Source organism: Callorhinchus milii, unplaced genomic scaffold, assembly GCF_018977255.1.
Source record: "Callorhinchus milii isolate IMCB2004 unplaced genomic scaffold, IMCB_Cmil_1.0 Scaffold2, whole genome shotgun sequence".
In the NCBI taxonomy this organism is placed as follows: Eukaryota; Metazoa; Chordata; class Chondrichthyes; order Chimaeriformes; family Callorhinchidae; genus Callorhinchus; species Callorhinchus milii.
Window position 1 is genome coordinate 26,093,315 of NW_024704743.1, and position 18,782 is coordinate 26,112,096.

Sequence of the window (18,782 nt, forward strand, 5' to 3'; positions counted from 1 at the left end):
CCTGATAAAATGTCATACTTATGTAGAAATTATATTTTTCAACATCTTGAATCCATTACTGAAGTGGTATACAGGGTCATCAAAAGTTCTTGAATAACAAGTAATTAAACTGGGCAATTCGAAAAGTGCTGCTACCCCACAATATTATTATATTAGTATATTGGCAGATGGGGGAGGGAAGAGTCTTGCAAGCAAGTTATAAACCTGAAAAGGATAAGCACTTGGATTAATTGTATGGACTTGTAATTGAAGGAAAAAGTTTCCTTAATTAATTTGGCAGTTATAGTAATTGATAATCATATGTTTGAATAAAGAATACGTATTGGAGAGAAATGGAATTTGGTAGGAATCTTCAATGAATCTCTTATGATGTGGAATGGTGTCTGGAAATTTGCTCAACCTATGTGCAGTGTAGAAAAGCATTGCCGTTAATCGAAGGCTTTTAACTTGTTTTGAATTTCCACCTTGGATCCTGTTAACATCACTGTTGTTCTAGGTGGAAGATACCACTGTCGTTTCAGGCCTCACCGATACCTGTGCTGCAAATGCACACTAACAGTGGTAATGTTACCATGGAAACTAGGCAAATGTGAAAACGTGGGAGGGTATTTATTTGCTTGATTAGATTTCGGAGTAAAACCTCCACGCTACTGTTGTGTTGAACTATGAAGCAGGAGATCTGTATCTGGCAATAATCAATACAGTGATTTGTCAGCTTTAACCCATCTGCTGCCAAAAGTATAATGTCTCAGCACACAAACTATGGCTCAGTTGATCTGTCTTGATCTCAAGTGACTCAAAGCATAAACTAATAATTACACTTAATTACTTCTCAATGAAAGGTTACAGAGCATGTTTAAGTGACTAATGATATCTGTCCTGTAGTCACACGAGTGTCATCACTCCCACTTTGAAAAAACCCTCCCTTGATGCGTCGCAGCTATCAAGCTACCGGCCCATCTCCAACCTCCCCTTCCTGTCCAAGGTCCTTGAAAGAGTTATCGCCTCCCAGCTGCGCTCTTTCCTCTCCACCCATGCATTATACGAACCCCTTCAGTCGGGTTTCCGTGCTGCCTATAGCACAGAAACTGCCCTGGTCAAGGTCACCAACGACATCTTGACCATCTGCGACCAGGGCTCCCTCTGGCTCCTCGTCCTCCTCGACCTATCGGCAGCATTCGATACGGTTGACCACGCTATCCTACTCCACCGCTTGTCCTCCCACCTCAACCTTCAAGGCTCTGTCCTTGAGTGGTTTAGGTCCTACCTCTCCCACCATCTTCATTTTGTTTCCACAAACGGCTTTTCCTCCACCCCCCGCACTGTCTCGTGTGGTGTCCCTCAGGGCTCTGTCCTCGGTCCCCTCCTCTTCACCCTCTATATGCTCCCACTTGGTGACATCATCCGCAGACATGGGGTTAACTTCCACATGTATGCGGATGACACCCAACTCTACCTTTCCTCCTCTACCCTCAACTCCACGACCACCGATGTCCTGACAGCGTTGCCTGTCTGACATCGAGTCCTGGACGAGAAACAACTTTCTTCAGCTCCACGTGCGCAAAACCGAGGCCCTCCTGATTGGCTCACGTCAACGCCTCCGCACCTCAGGCGCCGACACCATCAGCATCCGAGGCTGCACTCTCCACCTCTCAAAGCAGTCAGGAACCTCAGGGTTCTGTTCGACCCTGAGCTGCCCTTTCTCCCTCATATCCGCGCCACAACTGGCACCGCCTTCCATCACCTCCGGAATATCGCCAGACTACGGCACTACCTCACCCCTCACGCTGCTGAAACCCTGGTTCACGCCTTTATCACCTCAAGGCTGGACTATGGGAACTCTCTCCTCGCCGGCCTTCCCGGCACCTCCCTCCACAAGCTGCAGGTCATTCAGAACTCTGCAGCTCGTATACTGTCCCGCACCAGGCTTCGCGACCACATCACTCCCACCCTCGCTCGCCTCCACTGGCTCCCCATCCCCCAGAGGATCGAATTCAAGATCCTCATCCTCACCTACAAGGCCATTCACGGCCTGCTCCCTCCTACCTCTCAACCTACTATCCCCCTACCTACCTGCCCGTACCCTCCATTCCTCTGGCTCCGGTCTGCTCCACATCCCCCGCCCCAACCGCCCTACCATCGGTGGCCGGGCCTTCAGCCTCTCAGCCCCGAGGCTCTGGAACTCTATCCCCCAGTGCCTTCGCCGCCTCCTCCCTTTCCTCCTTCAAGGCCGGTCTCAAGACCTTTCTCTTTGACCGTGCCTTCAGCTCCCCTCCCAACTCTCTACCCCCACCTCGCTCCCTCCCTTCCATCCCCTCATCCTGACCATTTTCCCCCTGCTCGGGTCCTGACCCAACTGTCCAGCCTTGGGACATCCTCCCGACGTGAAAGGCGCTCTATAAATGAAATCTTGTTGTTTTTGTGTTGTTGAGTGACACTATCAGTCTTGCTAGATTGATTTCACCAATGTGTGCGGATTATGCAATTGGAAGTGTTATCTTGGCTAATGCATTTTCCTAGTGAGAGTTTGATTAGTTGTCTGGTAACTATTAAAACCAATGCTATTAACCCTCCAGTTCCATCTGAGATACCTCACGTGACTGTGGAAGCAAGTCCCTCTTTTTCCCCAACTTGCTAATATTGATCAGCTCATTGTAGTGATGGTATACAGGAAGGTGCAACTTTGGGCACATTTGAAGGAAAATATTAAAAAATGGAAACACTTGACATTTTCAAAACAGGAGGGCATTCAATCCATCGTGTATGTGCTGCTGTTATCTTCCCTTTTTAATAATCCCACATTCCACCATCTCTTAACGTTTTTACTTCTCAGCTGCTTATCCAGTTGTGTTTTCAATGATTCTATTGATCCATTTTTAACAGTTACTCATGTTTGCTTAAGTGAGTTTGAAATGGGGTTAGAAAAAATATCTGCATTGTACATTAATAGTCAACCACAAAATTAAGGATGTGTCTTCTGTTCATTAACTATCTTATGTTTTATCTTGTTGACTTAAATGTTGTACATGTGTAAAATGGCATTTAAGATTTTCACAAGATTGGTTTGGATGAAGAAGACCCTTTGGCCCATCTGATCTTGTTCTTCCAGAAGACCCATCCTATTGTCCTCCCTTCTGTAGTTATGTGTAAGACTGAAGTTTGTCCTGGTGCACAATTGATATCTGAACTTGGCTCAACTTGCTAGTAGGACCCTGGGTCAGAAGGCTTTAGGTTTAAACCCCTTGTTGGGACTTTGAACTCATGGTCTAATGCAATGTGGAGAAGTGCTGTATTGTCAAAGGTGATGTATTGCCAGTAATGTTTTTTAGATGAGACGTTAAACTGAGGTCCTGCTTTGCTTGTTCAGGTAGATGTTGAAAATCCTATAGCATTATTCAAAGAGAGAAAGAAGTTTCTCCCAGTATGTTGGCCAACAATCCTCTAGATAAATTGTTCATTCACTTAATGACTGTTTGTGGAATATTACTTTGTGCAAATTGGCTGCTTTAGTCGGTTTGTAAATATAGTCCTGTCACAACATTTTACAACTGTTACCCGTGAAGCACTTTGGGATGCTTCAATATTATACATACCAAGTCAAATATAAGGATTGTTATTTATTTATTATTAATTTGTACGCTGAAGAATTATTTGCCATGGTAAGTAGGGTTACCACCAACACCAACAGCACTGACAGCAAGGAACTGCACTCAGGCTGCCAAGGTACTTGCAACCAGGCTAAGAACAAGGAATTGTTTCTGTAAACACTTTGTGTCAATCGACTTTCACTGTTTACTGACTGTTTTCTTTGCTGATTCCTCACTTATTATACAATTTACATAAGATTCTGGCACATGTGTGCTCTACGTTGTATGGCATCCAGAACAGAGGGTAATGTTTTTGGTGCTGTAACGAATGTAATGATTATTATGCCAAAAAAGCTAGTCTAATAGACACAATTATTTTTAAAAATGTATTCCAGTGCAGAACCATTGCAGAAGACAAGTGATAGTTCAAAGTCCACGTTCTTTTCTCACTCCTCTTGATTCCAGTTAAATCCAAGGTCTGATACAGTAAAATTCATCAAAGTCGTATCAGTCAGGACCATGTTTATCCTTTGGGCTGCTATTTTAATCCGCGGTTACAACTGCATCTCTTAGGTTAACTGTCCTTTTGCATTAGAACCATATAGGTGATTTGTTATTGTCAAGCTGGGGGAAAAAACAATGATTTCAGTGGTCCCTGTAACTGTGATCTTCACATTATTAATACATGCTCAGTGTTTTTGCAGAGTATCTATATTACAGCTCCAGCTATAGTGCTGAGCAGCATGAATGTTAAAGATCAGACTTGAAGTTTTAATTCTTGACTTTTTCCCATCTTATCCAATTTATATAATGGGTGTAGCATTAAATAATTTGCTCAGAAAGGTACTACAAGGCTTTTAATGGTTGTGAAGTGTACTTATGGCCAGGTATTACAGCATTTATTTATCATTTACATTTATCAACCATAAATCATCAAAAAAAATCAATAACAATGATTCACATTTAAACCCATTATTTATAAATTCACTAGGTATCTGCTTAATGACTACAAGCAATGCAAAATTCATTCGTGATGCCCAATAACATTAAGTAGATTTTAAATTCTTAAAATGTCTTCTAATAAAATATTTTTAAAAATCAATACACTAAAATACATTGTAAGAAGAGTTTAATATAATTTCAGGTTCCAGTGTAATACCATATTTGAGCAAATAGAATTTACAGATGTAATGTGTCTTGTGAAGTTGCTCATTTGTTACCTGGGCAAGTACACTCATTGGTTAAATGTCATAGCACCTGAATACCTGGATACTATTCTCCCTGTGTAATGCTCCCACTTAACTGCTTAATGCCAAATTGATGACTCTTCAGCAGTTAAAGTTGGATTAATCAGGGCTAATGGTGTTCCTAATTGTTTGTTACCCTTTGGTTCTTTCAAACAAATTACGTAACATCTTATACTTCAAGCAATAAGATATTGAACTGTTCATGTTCAAAAGATTGGATTTGCAGCCAGCATCTGCTTCAATTATGAACTGGGACTCTTCATCACGCTACCCTTAACCCTACAAGCGAAAACCTTAATAGGTAGGAAGGTCCAAGCTGGACAAGCAGTGGGAAAGCTTGCCAGGCAGTGCTTTCAATTCCAAACTACTGTATGCGGTTTTAGCTGCTTGGACTCCAGCAGTATCCCAGGGCACACTCTGGGGTCCCCAAGGCATGGCTCTTGCAAACCTGCGCCTTATACTTTATGGCATTAGATAAGCAGGATGCATTCCTTACAATAAATATCTCTGGAATTTCCAAGTAACAATGGGATTCATGGAACTCTCAATTTGGTTTGGAGCACAGTGACCAACTAATGGATCATTAATCATGTAAAATCTTATACTTCAGCAAACAACAACAACAACAATAAATTACATTTGTATAGCGCCTTTCACGTCAGGAAAACATCCCAAGGTGCTGGACAGTCAGGGATCCACAGAATTCAAGGGATTCCCTTGGCTGATATTACTGGAGCACTTAATATCATTTGACTTTTCAATTAAGTAAATGGATGTCTTCAAGGCTTAATGAAAGGCATTGTGTAATTCAAAGTATATTGGCTGAGGTCATTTAAAAGCAATTGTGTGAAACTCTGCTAATGGTAAATTCATAACTACTAGTAATGCAGTATTTGACTGTAAAAGTCCACTTTATAGTCCACATTATGTAATAAAGTGTATGTATTTATTTTAGTGTGTATTTGGTTAGAGCTTTTTAATATGTACATTACTTCAATCCTCCCATTGCAGACCATTTTAACTGAATGTCTTATTAAAGATTTTTTTTAACAAACCTGTATGCTCTGCAGTTGAACATTTTGTGTATAATCTCGAACTCTCCGACCAGCAAAGATTGTTTCTGCAACTAACATTTTTCATCAAAATGATGACGTGTTTCGTCTTTTTACTTGTACAGGAAGTCCTCCTCATCTAAATGTCGGTGAACAGGGAGATCTAGTCCAAGACTTTCGTGAATTTCTTCAGGCCCCAGCTAACGCAGCTGCAGGAAACCTAAACCGCAGTACTGATAACTCTTAACACAACTAAAAATGACAAGTTAAAGACTGGAGATTTATTTTTACACCAGATCTCACTCTATGGGAAAGACTTTGTTTTTACTGTACAATGCAGAATTAACATCTTGCATGAATGAAACTGCCAATCAGAATGGCATACATGCAGGGTCTGTCTATTCAGTAATAATCAAGCACTAAATGAACAAATATGGTTTTGTATAATATGACGTTATTTCATCTGTGTTTCATATATTAGCTTGCACAAATGTTTAGAATATGAATCAGATTTGTTTTTGTGTTTGTGAGAACAGACACTTTCAAAATTATATTTGTAGATTTTTTAAAAAAACTTGTAGGATTTCCTACTTGGAAAAAATAATTTATGTACAATCGACTTCATTTCCATTTTTATAAGTGTCTTGAAGTGTATTTTTAAAAAGAAAAATCCTAATGTTAGACTGATGTGATCTTGATGAATATAAAACTGTACCATGCACCATGTCTTTTCTCCCTCCAATCTGGACGAAGGCAAGCACTGTCAGATGTACTGACTGAAAATACCTAGCCACCAGAACAAAGCCTAAAATGCTACCACATAGACTGGACTACTTTTAATTCTGTGAAGGATCAATATCAGGAATTTACACTGCTTCACTGGGGCTTTGAAATTAAATGTCATGTGAGTTTATGCAGTGATTAATTTCAACATGTGTTTATTGTGGTGCGAAAAGGTTCCTGATAGGTTTACTACAGCACCTAAATTAGTTGAAGCTAATGGGTTGTGTTCTATTGGACCCATGATAAATTCAGAACCTATGGTCTGGTAAACACAGCCTGTTTTGTTTAATGTGAAACAACGCGCTACTACAGAATGTGCGTGTCAGCGATTGAAAGTATTATCTATTGCCAATTTTAGACTGTTCTGCAGCCAGAACTTAGAAAGTTAACCAATAATTTATGTAAGCCACTGTGCAGTTTCTCTACCCACAATGCGGGAGCTTGTGGCTCTGTCACACCTTTCTGTGGTTGTCCTATATGAAACCTATGCCAATCGAGAGGTTACTTCTGCTTTAAAAGGACAATTTTCTAATTCTAAATGTTCTAGATTATTTTTTATAATGAAAACTTAGAAATGCAAGTGAAACTTTTTGAAATAATACCTGAAGAAGATCTAGCAAATAAGAAGTAGAATTCAAACCAGAACAAAACCTAAAGCCACAAAAATATTTTTAATTGATCAATACATAGCTGTGACCCCCAAAAATACTTATTTTAAGAAAAATGTGATTTTGGAAGTGTTACGCATTTCTGAAATATTTCATAATGAACAATTGAGGGTAGATTTAAAAATAAACTTGTTTGTAGCTTAACTTTCTGTATCTAAGGATATTTAAATGTTCTAGTTCAAGGGGAATGAACTTTGTGCAATTTAATGCTGTAATGAAACTAAACCTATGCTTCCTGTACAGTTTTATATTTAAGAGATGCATTCCCAAATATTTTTGGGATTGTAAATATCTTAATTTAAGGTTGAATAGCGAGATGTTTTTGTTTTGTATGTTGCTCAGTGTAATTCAGCATTAAATGTTTTGATTCAAATTAATTTTTAGAATTTGTTTTTAAATGAATTATTTCAGTCTGATAATGTGTGGATTTTATCTTTCAAATCTTTACAAAATTCAATATTTGAAATTGTAAGCTGAGTGAGGTATAGTGACTGGGACTGGGTCTATTGTGACTGGGTGTGAATATGGGCAATATATATTGCTATTTTTGCACTTATAAGATTTAACAACCACATAACTACTTTTTCCGGTTGTATATGTGAATGCACACTTTCATTCATTATTGATTTTACCAACACAATTCCCCAAAAATATTTTTTAAACCTAATGTGTTAAATGGCGTATTTGGAATGTTTATTTTGATTTAGAGTTTTTGGAGAGAGAAAGTATATGACTAGTGTTGCAGATTAAATTAATGTGTGTATGTTAGAACATGAGTGTGGTTTATTATTTTCATAAAGGAAAAGTAATGTGAGAATAACTTGTACAGTATTTAAATGTGCCGACAATTATAAAAGTGTAATCCTTAAATTGTTATTATTTGAACCACTGTTTTATTCTGTGCATAACTAAACATAAGACAACTCAGTTGTGATATTGTAGACTGAATAATGATTTGACTGTTAGTCAATCCAGCTTGTGACTGGCTGCAAATTTCCAGTGGCTTCTCTGTAGATCTTAAGGTTGGATACTTGCCAAATCCTAGTGGTAGGACACTGTAGGTTCCTGATCTCTGCTGTTTGATTTCAAGAAAGATTTGTGATTAGGCCAGGAGAGAAGAAACAAAAATCAGGAAAACACCTGCGTGCATACAAATTGACAGAGTTGAAATGGCAGGAATGGAAATCCGGTAGGGTTGGTATTCAGAAAGGATGAAATTGAGTCTTCACCCCAAAACACGTTTGTGATCATATGAAATTAAAGGCTATTTAATAAATAAAACATGGGCACTGAGTCTTATTTCAAAATAACCAGCAACTATATCTGTAGTGCAGGCATTTTGTTCTTTGCTTTCCGCAGAAGGATATCATAAGTCTGTCCTTGAGTATTTCTGGAGGAAGTGAGCATTGTTTGAAGAAGCTCTTCAACAGTATACTTTTCTGTATTTTTTCTGTTTATTTTAAAACAAAGTTTTATTGCATGCAAGGAGGTCTTGTTCAAAGTACTTGGATTCCTTATTAAGTGGATCATCTTGGTGTTTAAAATGGCTGTTACAAAATCATTCCCTTTTCTTGAAAGGACTTCACTCCTCCACCAGCCTTTGTTGCCTTGTCTATTTCAGTCACTGAATCCTACCGAGATTGTTATTCTGACCTTATAATGTCATCTCCTGAGCTTCCAAATTATGAAGTGACTCACATAAGATTATGGCGTTTTTAGAATATCATCTATGAACTAATAATTGTGTTCGTTAGTCATATTCTAAAAAAGCAATTTAACCCAAGTCATCAATCTACAAAATGTTTAATGCAATTGTCTTCAAATTTATTACAAAAACACATTTGACGGAGTAAGCAACTACACTGCCAGTCCCAACGCCGAATAACTTGAATAATAATAGTCCTGCATTTGATATAGCGACTTATCACATCTACGAGATGTCTCAGAGCGCTTCACAGAATATACTGCAAAGTGAATTGACTGTATATTTTGTGGGCGAAAAATGGCAGTCAATCGCACACAGCAGTGTCCCACAAGCAGTCGTGGATCGAGTGACCAATTATTTAATTTGAAGGAATTATTACCCACGGAAAAGCGATTAGGCCATCGACTAACAACCGGATTCCTACTTGCCGCTAGGTAAGCAGGCGTGTGGAGTAAGGAAACTTGCCCAACGTTTCACCCTGCCCGGAATTGAACTCAGATCCTCTTGCTTGCGAGGCGAGTGCTCTAACTACATTCCATTGTACACATTCTATACAAGTCCGTGCCAGAGTTTATATTTCACTTCTCTATTCCCCTCACCTAAACCCTTCTCTTCTCCCTGGTGTATGTACCAAGCTTTCTTTTGTTATGTACACACGTTGATGCTTTCTGCTTCAACTACAGCTTCTGATAGTGAGTTCCACTTTTCCATCTGAGTGAAGAAGTTCCTCCTAAACTCCCAATCATATAAGCAAGTTCCTGGCTTGCTTATACAGGGAGACCAAAAAGTATATAAATGAATATGAACATATAAAGGATGTTGAAGATCCCTATAGAGTATATAGGGATACTTTGATGTCCACCTGAACTGCATAGTTTATTGGGATTAGAACTGTGATACCTTACATCCTCCCTGTGTTTATGTGCACTGTACATGGCTTGTCGCTGAGCACCCTGGAGGCAGATTGAGCTTCATAGTGAGCGTATCTATTTGCCAAAGTCGCTCACATGAGGACCTGGATTAAGCAGCTGAGCAATCCTGGTACATGGACCTTGGGAACATCAAGGTGGCTGGGCTGGCACATCACAAGTGGTCCTGTGAAGGTCCTCTTACCACACTGAAGGCAGGTGTCTGGCAGATTGCTGATGAGGAAATTCCGAGGCTTGGGACGACAGTAACTGGAAGGCGTTACGTGCCGTACGGGTTCATGAACACGTGTTCGTACCTCCAGGGCTTGAAATCCACCGAGATTCTCGCAGAGAGGTAATTAGCTGCTGCTCAAGCTCCACACCTCCAACTGATGGAACCATTGCTCGGTGGGAAGGGATGTGCGCCCAAACTGTGGACAGGAAGACGGTGGCAATGCTCTCACACATTTCAATCATAGCTGTGTTCCCCACCAGGGAAATATATACCCAGACATTTTCAACAACAACAAATTACATTTGCATAGCACCTTTGAAGTCGGGAGGACGTCCCAAGGTGCTGGACAGTCAGGGAATTGGACCCAAGCAGTGGGTCGGGATCAGGGGGATCATGACATTCTCAGTCATGTGGCCCAGCCTTTTGGTACAATATAATACAGTTTAATATATAGTAATCCATGGCAACTGTACACAATTCGGTGCAATATGAGAAAATGGACTTTAAAGAAATGGGTCTAATTCATTTCAATTATATCTATGCCACTCAATAAATAAACAGGTGAAAAGGATATTTAAAAATTCAAAGATACAAACAGCATTTAAAAGAAAAACAGTGCTATCAAGTTGCACAAAATGAAATCTTGCTGATTTATTAAATTCATTCCCCTTCTTATTGGTGATTTACAGTAAAACTCCTGATAACTCTACCCTGCCTTAACTTGTCATTACCACTTAAATCATCAAACTGTCAATAAATATCCTGACTGTGTTTATTGATGTATTAATACATATGCCTAACTCGCCACTCTGGATAACTCATCACAGCTCTTTTGCCTTGGAGTGATGATTTATCAGGAGTTTGCTCTTCTTAAATTCTTTCTTTTCCTCACACTAGTCTGAGACTGCAAAGGAAGAGCATTTGTTCCCACCCCTCACTTTTGTTGATTGGATACCAGGTGACTTTTGATATTGATATTGTCATTCCATCTTGTAGAGAAATATTTTCCTGGTAAATCCCCAAATGGTTGGAAGTTCACCTTAAGAGTGCCCATTGCATGGTGCAGCTTAGATTCCTTCATCAAAAGATTATAGACTTCTAAGTGAATTCTTAATAAACCCCTTCCAGACAAAGGGCACTAGTGATAACATTCACTGATTTGAGAAAGTTCAATATAAAAATAATGACTTGCTTTAAACTCAAACCTTACTAATTGCATTTTTTAAACATTAAAAAAACTACAAATTCCGAAATAGAAATGTAGCACGAATTAAAAAGTGGTCACTGGACTTATTGGAGCTCCAACGCTTAAAACTAACTATGCAATGGAAAAAAATTAGTTAAATTTACATTCACGCTCTACTCCGCCAAATTCCTGATCTAAGTCACTGAACAGATTAAGAACTGGAAGCCAAATCTTCTCCCAACTCCCCAGAAGAGAAAGTTGGGTATTGTGTATCCAACATGCCTTGTTCATTTGCCTTGGCAGAGATCTGGGAGCAGCTCCACTTTCTCAAGGTGCTTGCAAGACCTGAATAAGTTGGTGTTAGCATTGCCATCTCTGAGCTGCAGAAAGTTCATATTCATTCAGCTTTTAATAGCAGAAAAAGCAACAGTTCTAGAATCAAGAGTGGTAGAGGAGAGAGAGAGATGGAAATTAACCCCATCATTTCTGATAAAAGGCAGAAAATAGAATGAAGAAGGGAAGATAAACCACACAAGTAGAACATATATGATAAACAGGAAGGATTTATTCTTCTCTGCAAATAAAATAAATAAAATTGTGTAGATTAAGGTAAGGAATGTGAATAATCCCAGGACAGGCAAAGCAAATTTGGATGTAGATTTAAACTCGGTATATTTATAAGCAGTTTTGTTTAAGCCTTATACCCATATTTCACAGAACAAAATGCCCAACAACAGAGTGCTAACCCACAAGTATACATTAACAAGACTACAGTTACTAGTTTGTCATGATAAACTATAGTTTCTAATAGGATGAGAGGGAGTAAATAGTGAATGTTCATATTATTTAAAAACCAGACCCTATTATGAAACGTTTTACTTGCACTGTTGACTCTGTCCTGTAGGTGTAGTGGGTATCCCATTCCAACAGTCTATCTCTGGATTTTCCAATGTGTAGGTGGGATGCATGGAAATCTCAGCTTGGTTTGGATATTCTTAAGCATGGTGATGGGTTTTGGACCTCAAGAACATCAAGATGGCTAGCACATCACAAACTGTCCTGTAAAGGTCCGCCCACCACACTGAAGGCAGATGCCCGCCAGATAGTTGATGAGAAAACTCAGGCTTGGGGCAATACCTGGAGTCCAAGTTCATGAACACATGTTCATACAACCAGTGCTGTACTCCACCTTGACTGGCCTGCAGAGAGGGAAACAGCTGCTGCTAAAACTCTGCACCACCAATTGGTGAAACCGTCGCTCAATGGGAAGGGGTGTGTGCCCGAGCTGCGGACAGGAAGATGGTGGCAATGCTCTCATGCATTTCATACTGAGCTGTGTTGCCCACCAGGAAGCTCGCAGGGTGTTCCTTGTACCTAACATCCACCTAGTGAGGGCTCAAACCAAAGCTTGTCAGATGTCGAACAACCAACTAGTGACTATCCAACTTGGGGGGTAGGGAGAGGGGAGAGGTAAACAGGGACTCCTTGGAGCTGAACTGGCTCCAGGTGACATGTCTGGCAATGGAATGTCAGAATCGAGACAACCCTCTGTGGTGGCCTCGGTAGTCTGTTTCCTGAGCCAGGTGGGTCCACATTATTGCAGGCACTGCCGACGACAGTCTCCAGCAGGACCTGGAAGGTCAGACCAGTCACTGGGGGCAGTAAGTCATCCCACTCAGCTCCTGTCAACTCTGCAAGCCAAAGCCCTAACGGATAGGGTGGTCCTAGCTGGACAAGCAAAGGAAAAGCTTGCCAGTCAGCAATATCAATGGCAAGCTATACGGGTTTACCTGGTTAGACTTCAGCAATACCCCAACGCAGACGCTGGGTTCCCCGAGCCTTGGGTCTTGCCAACTTGCACCTAATACTTTCCGTGATTAGGTAAGCGGGAGCGAGGTAACCATTCCGTTCCATTCCAACAATCTGTCTCTGGGATTTCCGTGTGTAGGTGGCGATGCACGGAAATCTGAAATCTCAGCCTGGTTTGGATACTCTTAAAGCACGGCGATGGGTTTCCGCAATATGTCAAGACACCTGGCTGACCCAAAAGAAACCTACAGGTGTGTGTGTGTGGGGGTGGGGGTGGAGCAGGTGAGCTCTAGGACCCGGAGCTCCCCTCTCGCTGTGTTGAGAGTGGCAGCTGGCAGTTTCCATAGTGGTTTGCAGTCACCTGTCCACATCTTTACACAGTACAGCAACTCCCCGTGTAAAGCAAAGCAGCTTCAGACACAGCCACAGGCACCACTTGTCCAGTGCCAACCCCTGCATTTACCATCACCCAAGTGCTGGCCACTGGTCCGTTTAGAAATTGCATGGACTCTTGTGGGACTTCCAATTTGATTTCCAACCCCCACCACCCCAACTTTGTGGAGCTGCTGCAAGGAGGAGGGAGAGGGGGCAGAGGGAGCACACCTGGCTGTACAGTATTTTGCATTACTGCTGACCTCTGAAAATGTCTGTAACCTAGAGACAGAATAAACTACTCCTAGCAGACAGACACAGACAGACAGACAGACAGACCCAGTGCTGAGGTAAGACAACCAGCAGCTCCACACGACTTCAACTGAGAATTGCTGCTCCTTTTGTTTCGGTGTATTGATTGGAAAATCCATCCCCTCTTTGCTGCTTCTGCCTGTTTGCTTGGTACTGGAATTGTTGCAACTTGTTTTGCACTCACTGGTGGTGGTGGTGGGTTCCCAAAGTGAAACGTCCAGTGGTTGCCTTTGTCTGCCTTCCACTGGCCACTGTGTCTGCTTTCCACTGGCCACTGGGTCTGCCTTCCACTGGCCACTGGGTCTGCCTTCCACTGGCCACTGGGTCTGCCTTCCACTGGCCACTGGGTCTGCCTTCCACTGGCCACTGGGTCTGCCTTCCACTGGCCACTGGGTCTGCCTTCCACTGGCCACTGGGTCTGCCTTCCACTGGCCACTGGGTCTGCCTTCTACTGGCCACTGGGTCTGCCTTCCACTGGCCACTGTGTCTGCCTTCCACTGGCCACTGGGTCTGCCTTCCACTGGCCACTGGGTCTGCCTTCCACTGGCCACTGGGTCTGCCTTCCACTGGCCACTGGGTCTGCCTTCCACTGGCCACTGGGTCTGCCTTCCACTGGCCACTGGGTCTGCCTTCCACTGGCCACTGGGTCTGCCTTCCACTGGCCACTGGGTCTGCCTTCCACTGGCCACTGGGTCTGCCTTCCACTGGCCACTGGGTCTGCCTTCCACTGGCCACTGGGTCTGCCTTCCACTGGCCACTGGGTCTGCCTTCCACTGGCCACTTTCCCCCTGCAAGTCGATCGTGGTCTTTCAACAAAGCCTCCCATCAAGTGCTGTGACAAGATCTGGTCTCCAAACCATTGAGAAGTTGAGCATTGCAAACTGTGGGTTTGCAAACTGTGGGTTCTCCTCAATCTTTTTTTTTGTCTCTGTATGTGTCCCCTTTTGAAGCCAATAAAATGAGTATTTTTGCAGGCTTGTCCAGGAAAGCTAGGCTGGTCCGAGCTGAACAAACCCATTGGGGTTTTTTTTTCTGCTGGGCTGGTCCGAGCTGAACAAACCCATTGGGGTTTTTTTTTCTGCTGGGCTGGTCCGAGCTGAACAAACCCATTGGGGTTTTTTTTCCCCATTATTTTTCTTTGTATTGCAAATGGGAAAAAAAAACAATTGCATAGTCACCGTTACTGCACATAGAATGAATTAATACTCTGGTCCATCTGTGAAGCATAAGCTAATAATAATAATAACAACAGTGAGACCAGCAATGTCCCACTCTGCTAAGTCTCTCATTCATACTTTGATACGCTTTGATATTTAACTGTGTGACTGAAAGATGTTGTACAAGGGGAAGGGGAGACTGGTGTGAGTGAATTTGATTTTGTTGTATTCAGTGGGGAATAGTGTGAGGTGGTCTGTGTAAACAGTGTACAAGACCCTTAACAGTATTCTAAGAATAAGCTTTAGATCCAGTGTAATAATAATAATAATAATCGATGCATTTGATGTAATGCATCAGTTGTAAATTGTAATACATCAGTTTAGAAACGCATGATCTGGTATTGCATATATTATTATTTATTATTGCAGGAGGAGGACTGGGATTAAGGAGTTTGCATTATGGAGTCCCATGAGGATAGTGCACACACTGTATTTGCAAACTGATTCTTCTTGGTCACCAGAAAATTGCAAACGTACAGTAAGAGTCCAATACCTGCACTTGTTACGACAGTGGATTGGAAAACAGTGCAAATATCTGATTTTCCTGTGTGTATATATCTTTCTTAACACTGTGTGTGTGTGATCGCTCTCTCTCTGACTCTGTCATTAACTGTCTGTGTGCGTTTCTTCCTTCGTTTAGTCAACTGGATCGAAAGCGCACAGAGATTCACAGTTGAGAGGAAATAAATCATGTTCGCAGTATCTTCGTGGGCATGAGCACAACTAAAGATTTCTGCTGACCTTGCAGCCTGACTTCACTTCACTGCTTAAGTTTATACACAAAAAAAAGACTTGCAGGGGCGCAGTTATTTTAATGGAGTAAAAATTGTTGATTGTAATAATAATCTATGTGGTCAGATGAATAATACAAAAGGATAAATATCACATAAGCAGATGGGCCAATATAGAGCAGATGGATTTTAATGTCGATAAATGTAAGATGAATCATATTGGAAGAAAACACTGCAAATCTGTTTGCGCTGTGGTAAGGTGTCCATTAGCAGAAGTGAAGGAAGGTTTCCAGTCGATGTGAAGCTTATAGCAACAAGCTAATAAAATACTAGCTTGTACGTTGACGGTAAGTCATAGAAGGTTACTCTGTCTGACCTTGTATGGATTACTGGTGAAAACGTGTGGACTACTTGGGTGAAAATTGTGATCTGTGTTGTTAATGAATGATAATTAACAATCCCCAACTTCCCTATCTTCAGATCGCCCCTGAATACCTTCCTCTTTGACCGTGCCTATGGTCATGTCCCCCCACTCCCCCACTCGGCGACACTGTCAAGTGCTCTGGGACACTACCCTGCGTGAGGTGCGCTATGTAAATGCAAGTTGTTGTTGTTGATAATTATCACATGGCTGATAAACACTACTGCAGTACTAACATTGGACACCTGCGGAGGATGGCCCTGAGTTTCCAAACATTTTCACATCCTTATGGCTTCTTGTTCCATTCAGGCAAGATCTTAGGTTACCCTTAAGTTACCCAAAACTGACTAGATGATAAATTGGAGTTAGTAAGGCTAGTTAAGAATTGTAGAACCAGCTGGCTGTGTGCAACCCCCTCTGACTCTAATAACATTAATAATGATAATAATAATAATAAATAATAATCCTTGTATTTGGTATAGTGCCTTTCACGTCAGGATGATGTCACGCAGCACTTCACAGGATTTACTGTAAAGTATAGTGATTGTATTTTGTGAATGAATGTGATACCCAATTTTGCATACAGAAATGTCTAACAGCCATTAAGTGAATCACCTGTTTTATTTGAGGAATTATTTGCCAGGACATTGGGAGAAACTCCCTTCTCTTTTTGAGTTGTGTCATGCGATTTTTAATGTCCACATGAGCAGGCAGATGCGACCTCAGTTAAAATTAAATTATAGATGCAACCTCAGATCTCAGCAGAATTTCATAATACTTCAGCATGACCGGAAGTACAACAACAACAACAACAAGATTCCATTTATAAAGCGCCTTTCACGTCAGGAGGACGTCCCAAGGCGCTGCACAGTTGGGTCATGACCCGAGCAGGGGGGAAATGGTCAGGGTGAGGGGAGGGAAGGGAGGGAGCGAGGAGGGGGAAGAGAGTCGAGAGGGGAGCTGAAGGCTCGGTCAAAGAGAAAGGTTTTGAGACCGGCCTTGAAGGAGGAAAGGGAAGAAGCAAGGCGAAGGCACTGGGGGATGGAGTTCCAGAGCCTGGGGGCTGAGAGGCTGAAGGCCCGACCACCGATGGTGGGGCGGTTGGGGCGGGGGACGTGGAGCAGACCGGAGCCAGAGGAACGGAGGGTACGGGCAGGTAGGTAGGGGGATAGTAGGTCGGAGAGGTAGGAGGGAGCAAGGCCGTGAATGGCCTTGTAGGTGAGGATGAGGATCTTGAAATCAATCCAGTGGAAGCGAGCGAGGGTGGGAGTGATGTGGTCCCGAAGCCTGGTGCGGGACAGTACACGAGCTGCAGAGTTCTGGATGACCTGCAGCTTGTGGAGGGAGGTGGCGGGAAGGCCGGCGAGGAAGTAGAGGAAACTGTAGAAAAAACTCATGTATTTCTTATCCAAAATACGACACTCTGACAATGCAGCACTGTACCGGAGTGTAAGCATGAGTTCTAAGACCGAACATTGGGTTTGAACACACACCCTTCTGACTGGGAGGCAAGAGCACTACTAACTGAGCCAGGCTGACACACTGTGTCTGTCTTCCATTGGTGAGCTGAAATCCTTACACAACGTTCATTGAACTTCCCCAAGATCATAAGCTTGTAACAAGATCATAATATTGTTTTGAATGAAGACCCTTCAGCCCATCTGATCTCATCCTTCAGGAACACCCATCCTAAATGCTTCCATCAAAGAATCAAACTTTTTTTTAAATGAGTCCATTGTCCTGGCCTCAACCATCCTTCTTGGCAACCTGTTATTTCACCCAAAAATATAAGGTCAATTCACTTTACATTCTATTCTGTGAAGCTCTTTGAGACATCGGGAAGATGTGAAAAGCGCTATATGAAATGCAAGGATTATTATTATTATTTATTATCTTTGTTCAATTTAGCCAGCATTGCAATATTCAGCTAACTGGGTAAAAAAAAAACGAGCCAATTTTGGATCCAACTACTCTGATAGTTTTTTTTTGTGTGTGTAGGTGGGTGGGGGATACATTTGTGATGGAGGTAGTGACTGATCTGAATTTGGTTGCCTTTGGGTATCAAGGTATGTCTATGCTGGACATTCCCTGGAGGATGAAATGGCTATGGAGGAGTCCAAGATGATGTGCTCATTTTTTTNGCTGTAGTCTGTCGAAGAAGTAGCCCTGGTGGTCTTTTGCTTCATACTTGTGTCCTTTTATTGATGTTTTCTATACATAATACATTGGGGGAAAATGTGCTTTAACATCCTGTATTCAAGTTGTTTGTTGACAGTATCCTCATTTGCACAAATTTCTTTTGCAAATAGAGTCCAGAATTAGCATTTGCACAATAAAATTATAATAGAGTTCTTGTAATTAGCTCTTTGAGGCATATAACAGCACATTTATGCCAAGTGCTCCAATATTTACATTTCAGATTCATTTATTGATCTTCATTTTCAGAGCTGTGAGCTCATTAGGAAATGAGCTTCTTCTTACAAACTGATTTTGTGAACTTTCTTTCTCTCTCTAAGTCCCGCCCTCCCACCACCTATCTTGCATTCTCC

The 18,782-nt window shown here is 41.8% G+C and overlaps 1 protein-coding gene across 11 annotated transcripts in view; it reads left to right on the forward strand.

The window, feature by feature from the left end:
- brd9 (bromodomain containing 9) overlaps positions 1–6,435 on the forward strand; it is a 36,505-nt gene extending 30,070 nt beyond the window's left edge. For 5 of the 11 annotated variants that reach the window (XM_042331743.1, XM_042331747.1, XM_042331744.1 and 2 more), the window contains exon 17: positions 6,012–6,434. In XM_042331743.1, the coding sequence (XP_042187677.1) occupies positions 6,012–6,133 (122 nt within the window). In that variant the 3' untranslated portion in view covers positions 6,134–6,434. Of the gene's footprint in view, positions 1–6,011 lie in introns of all 11 variants that reach the window. The other 6 variants (XM_042331742.1, XM_042331746.1, XM_042331740.1 and 3 more) reach the window with 3 other exon arrangements.
- The last annotated feature ends 12,347 nt before the right edge of the window (positions 6,436–18,782 follow it).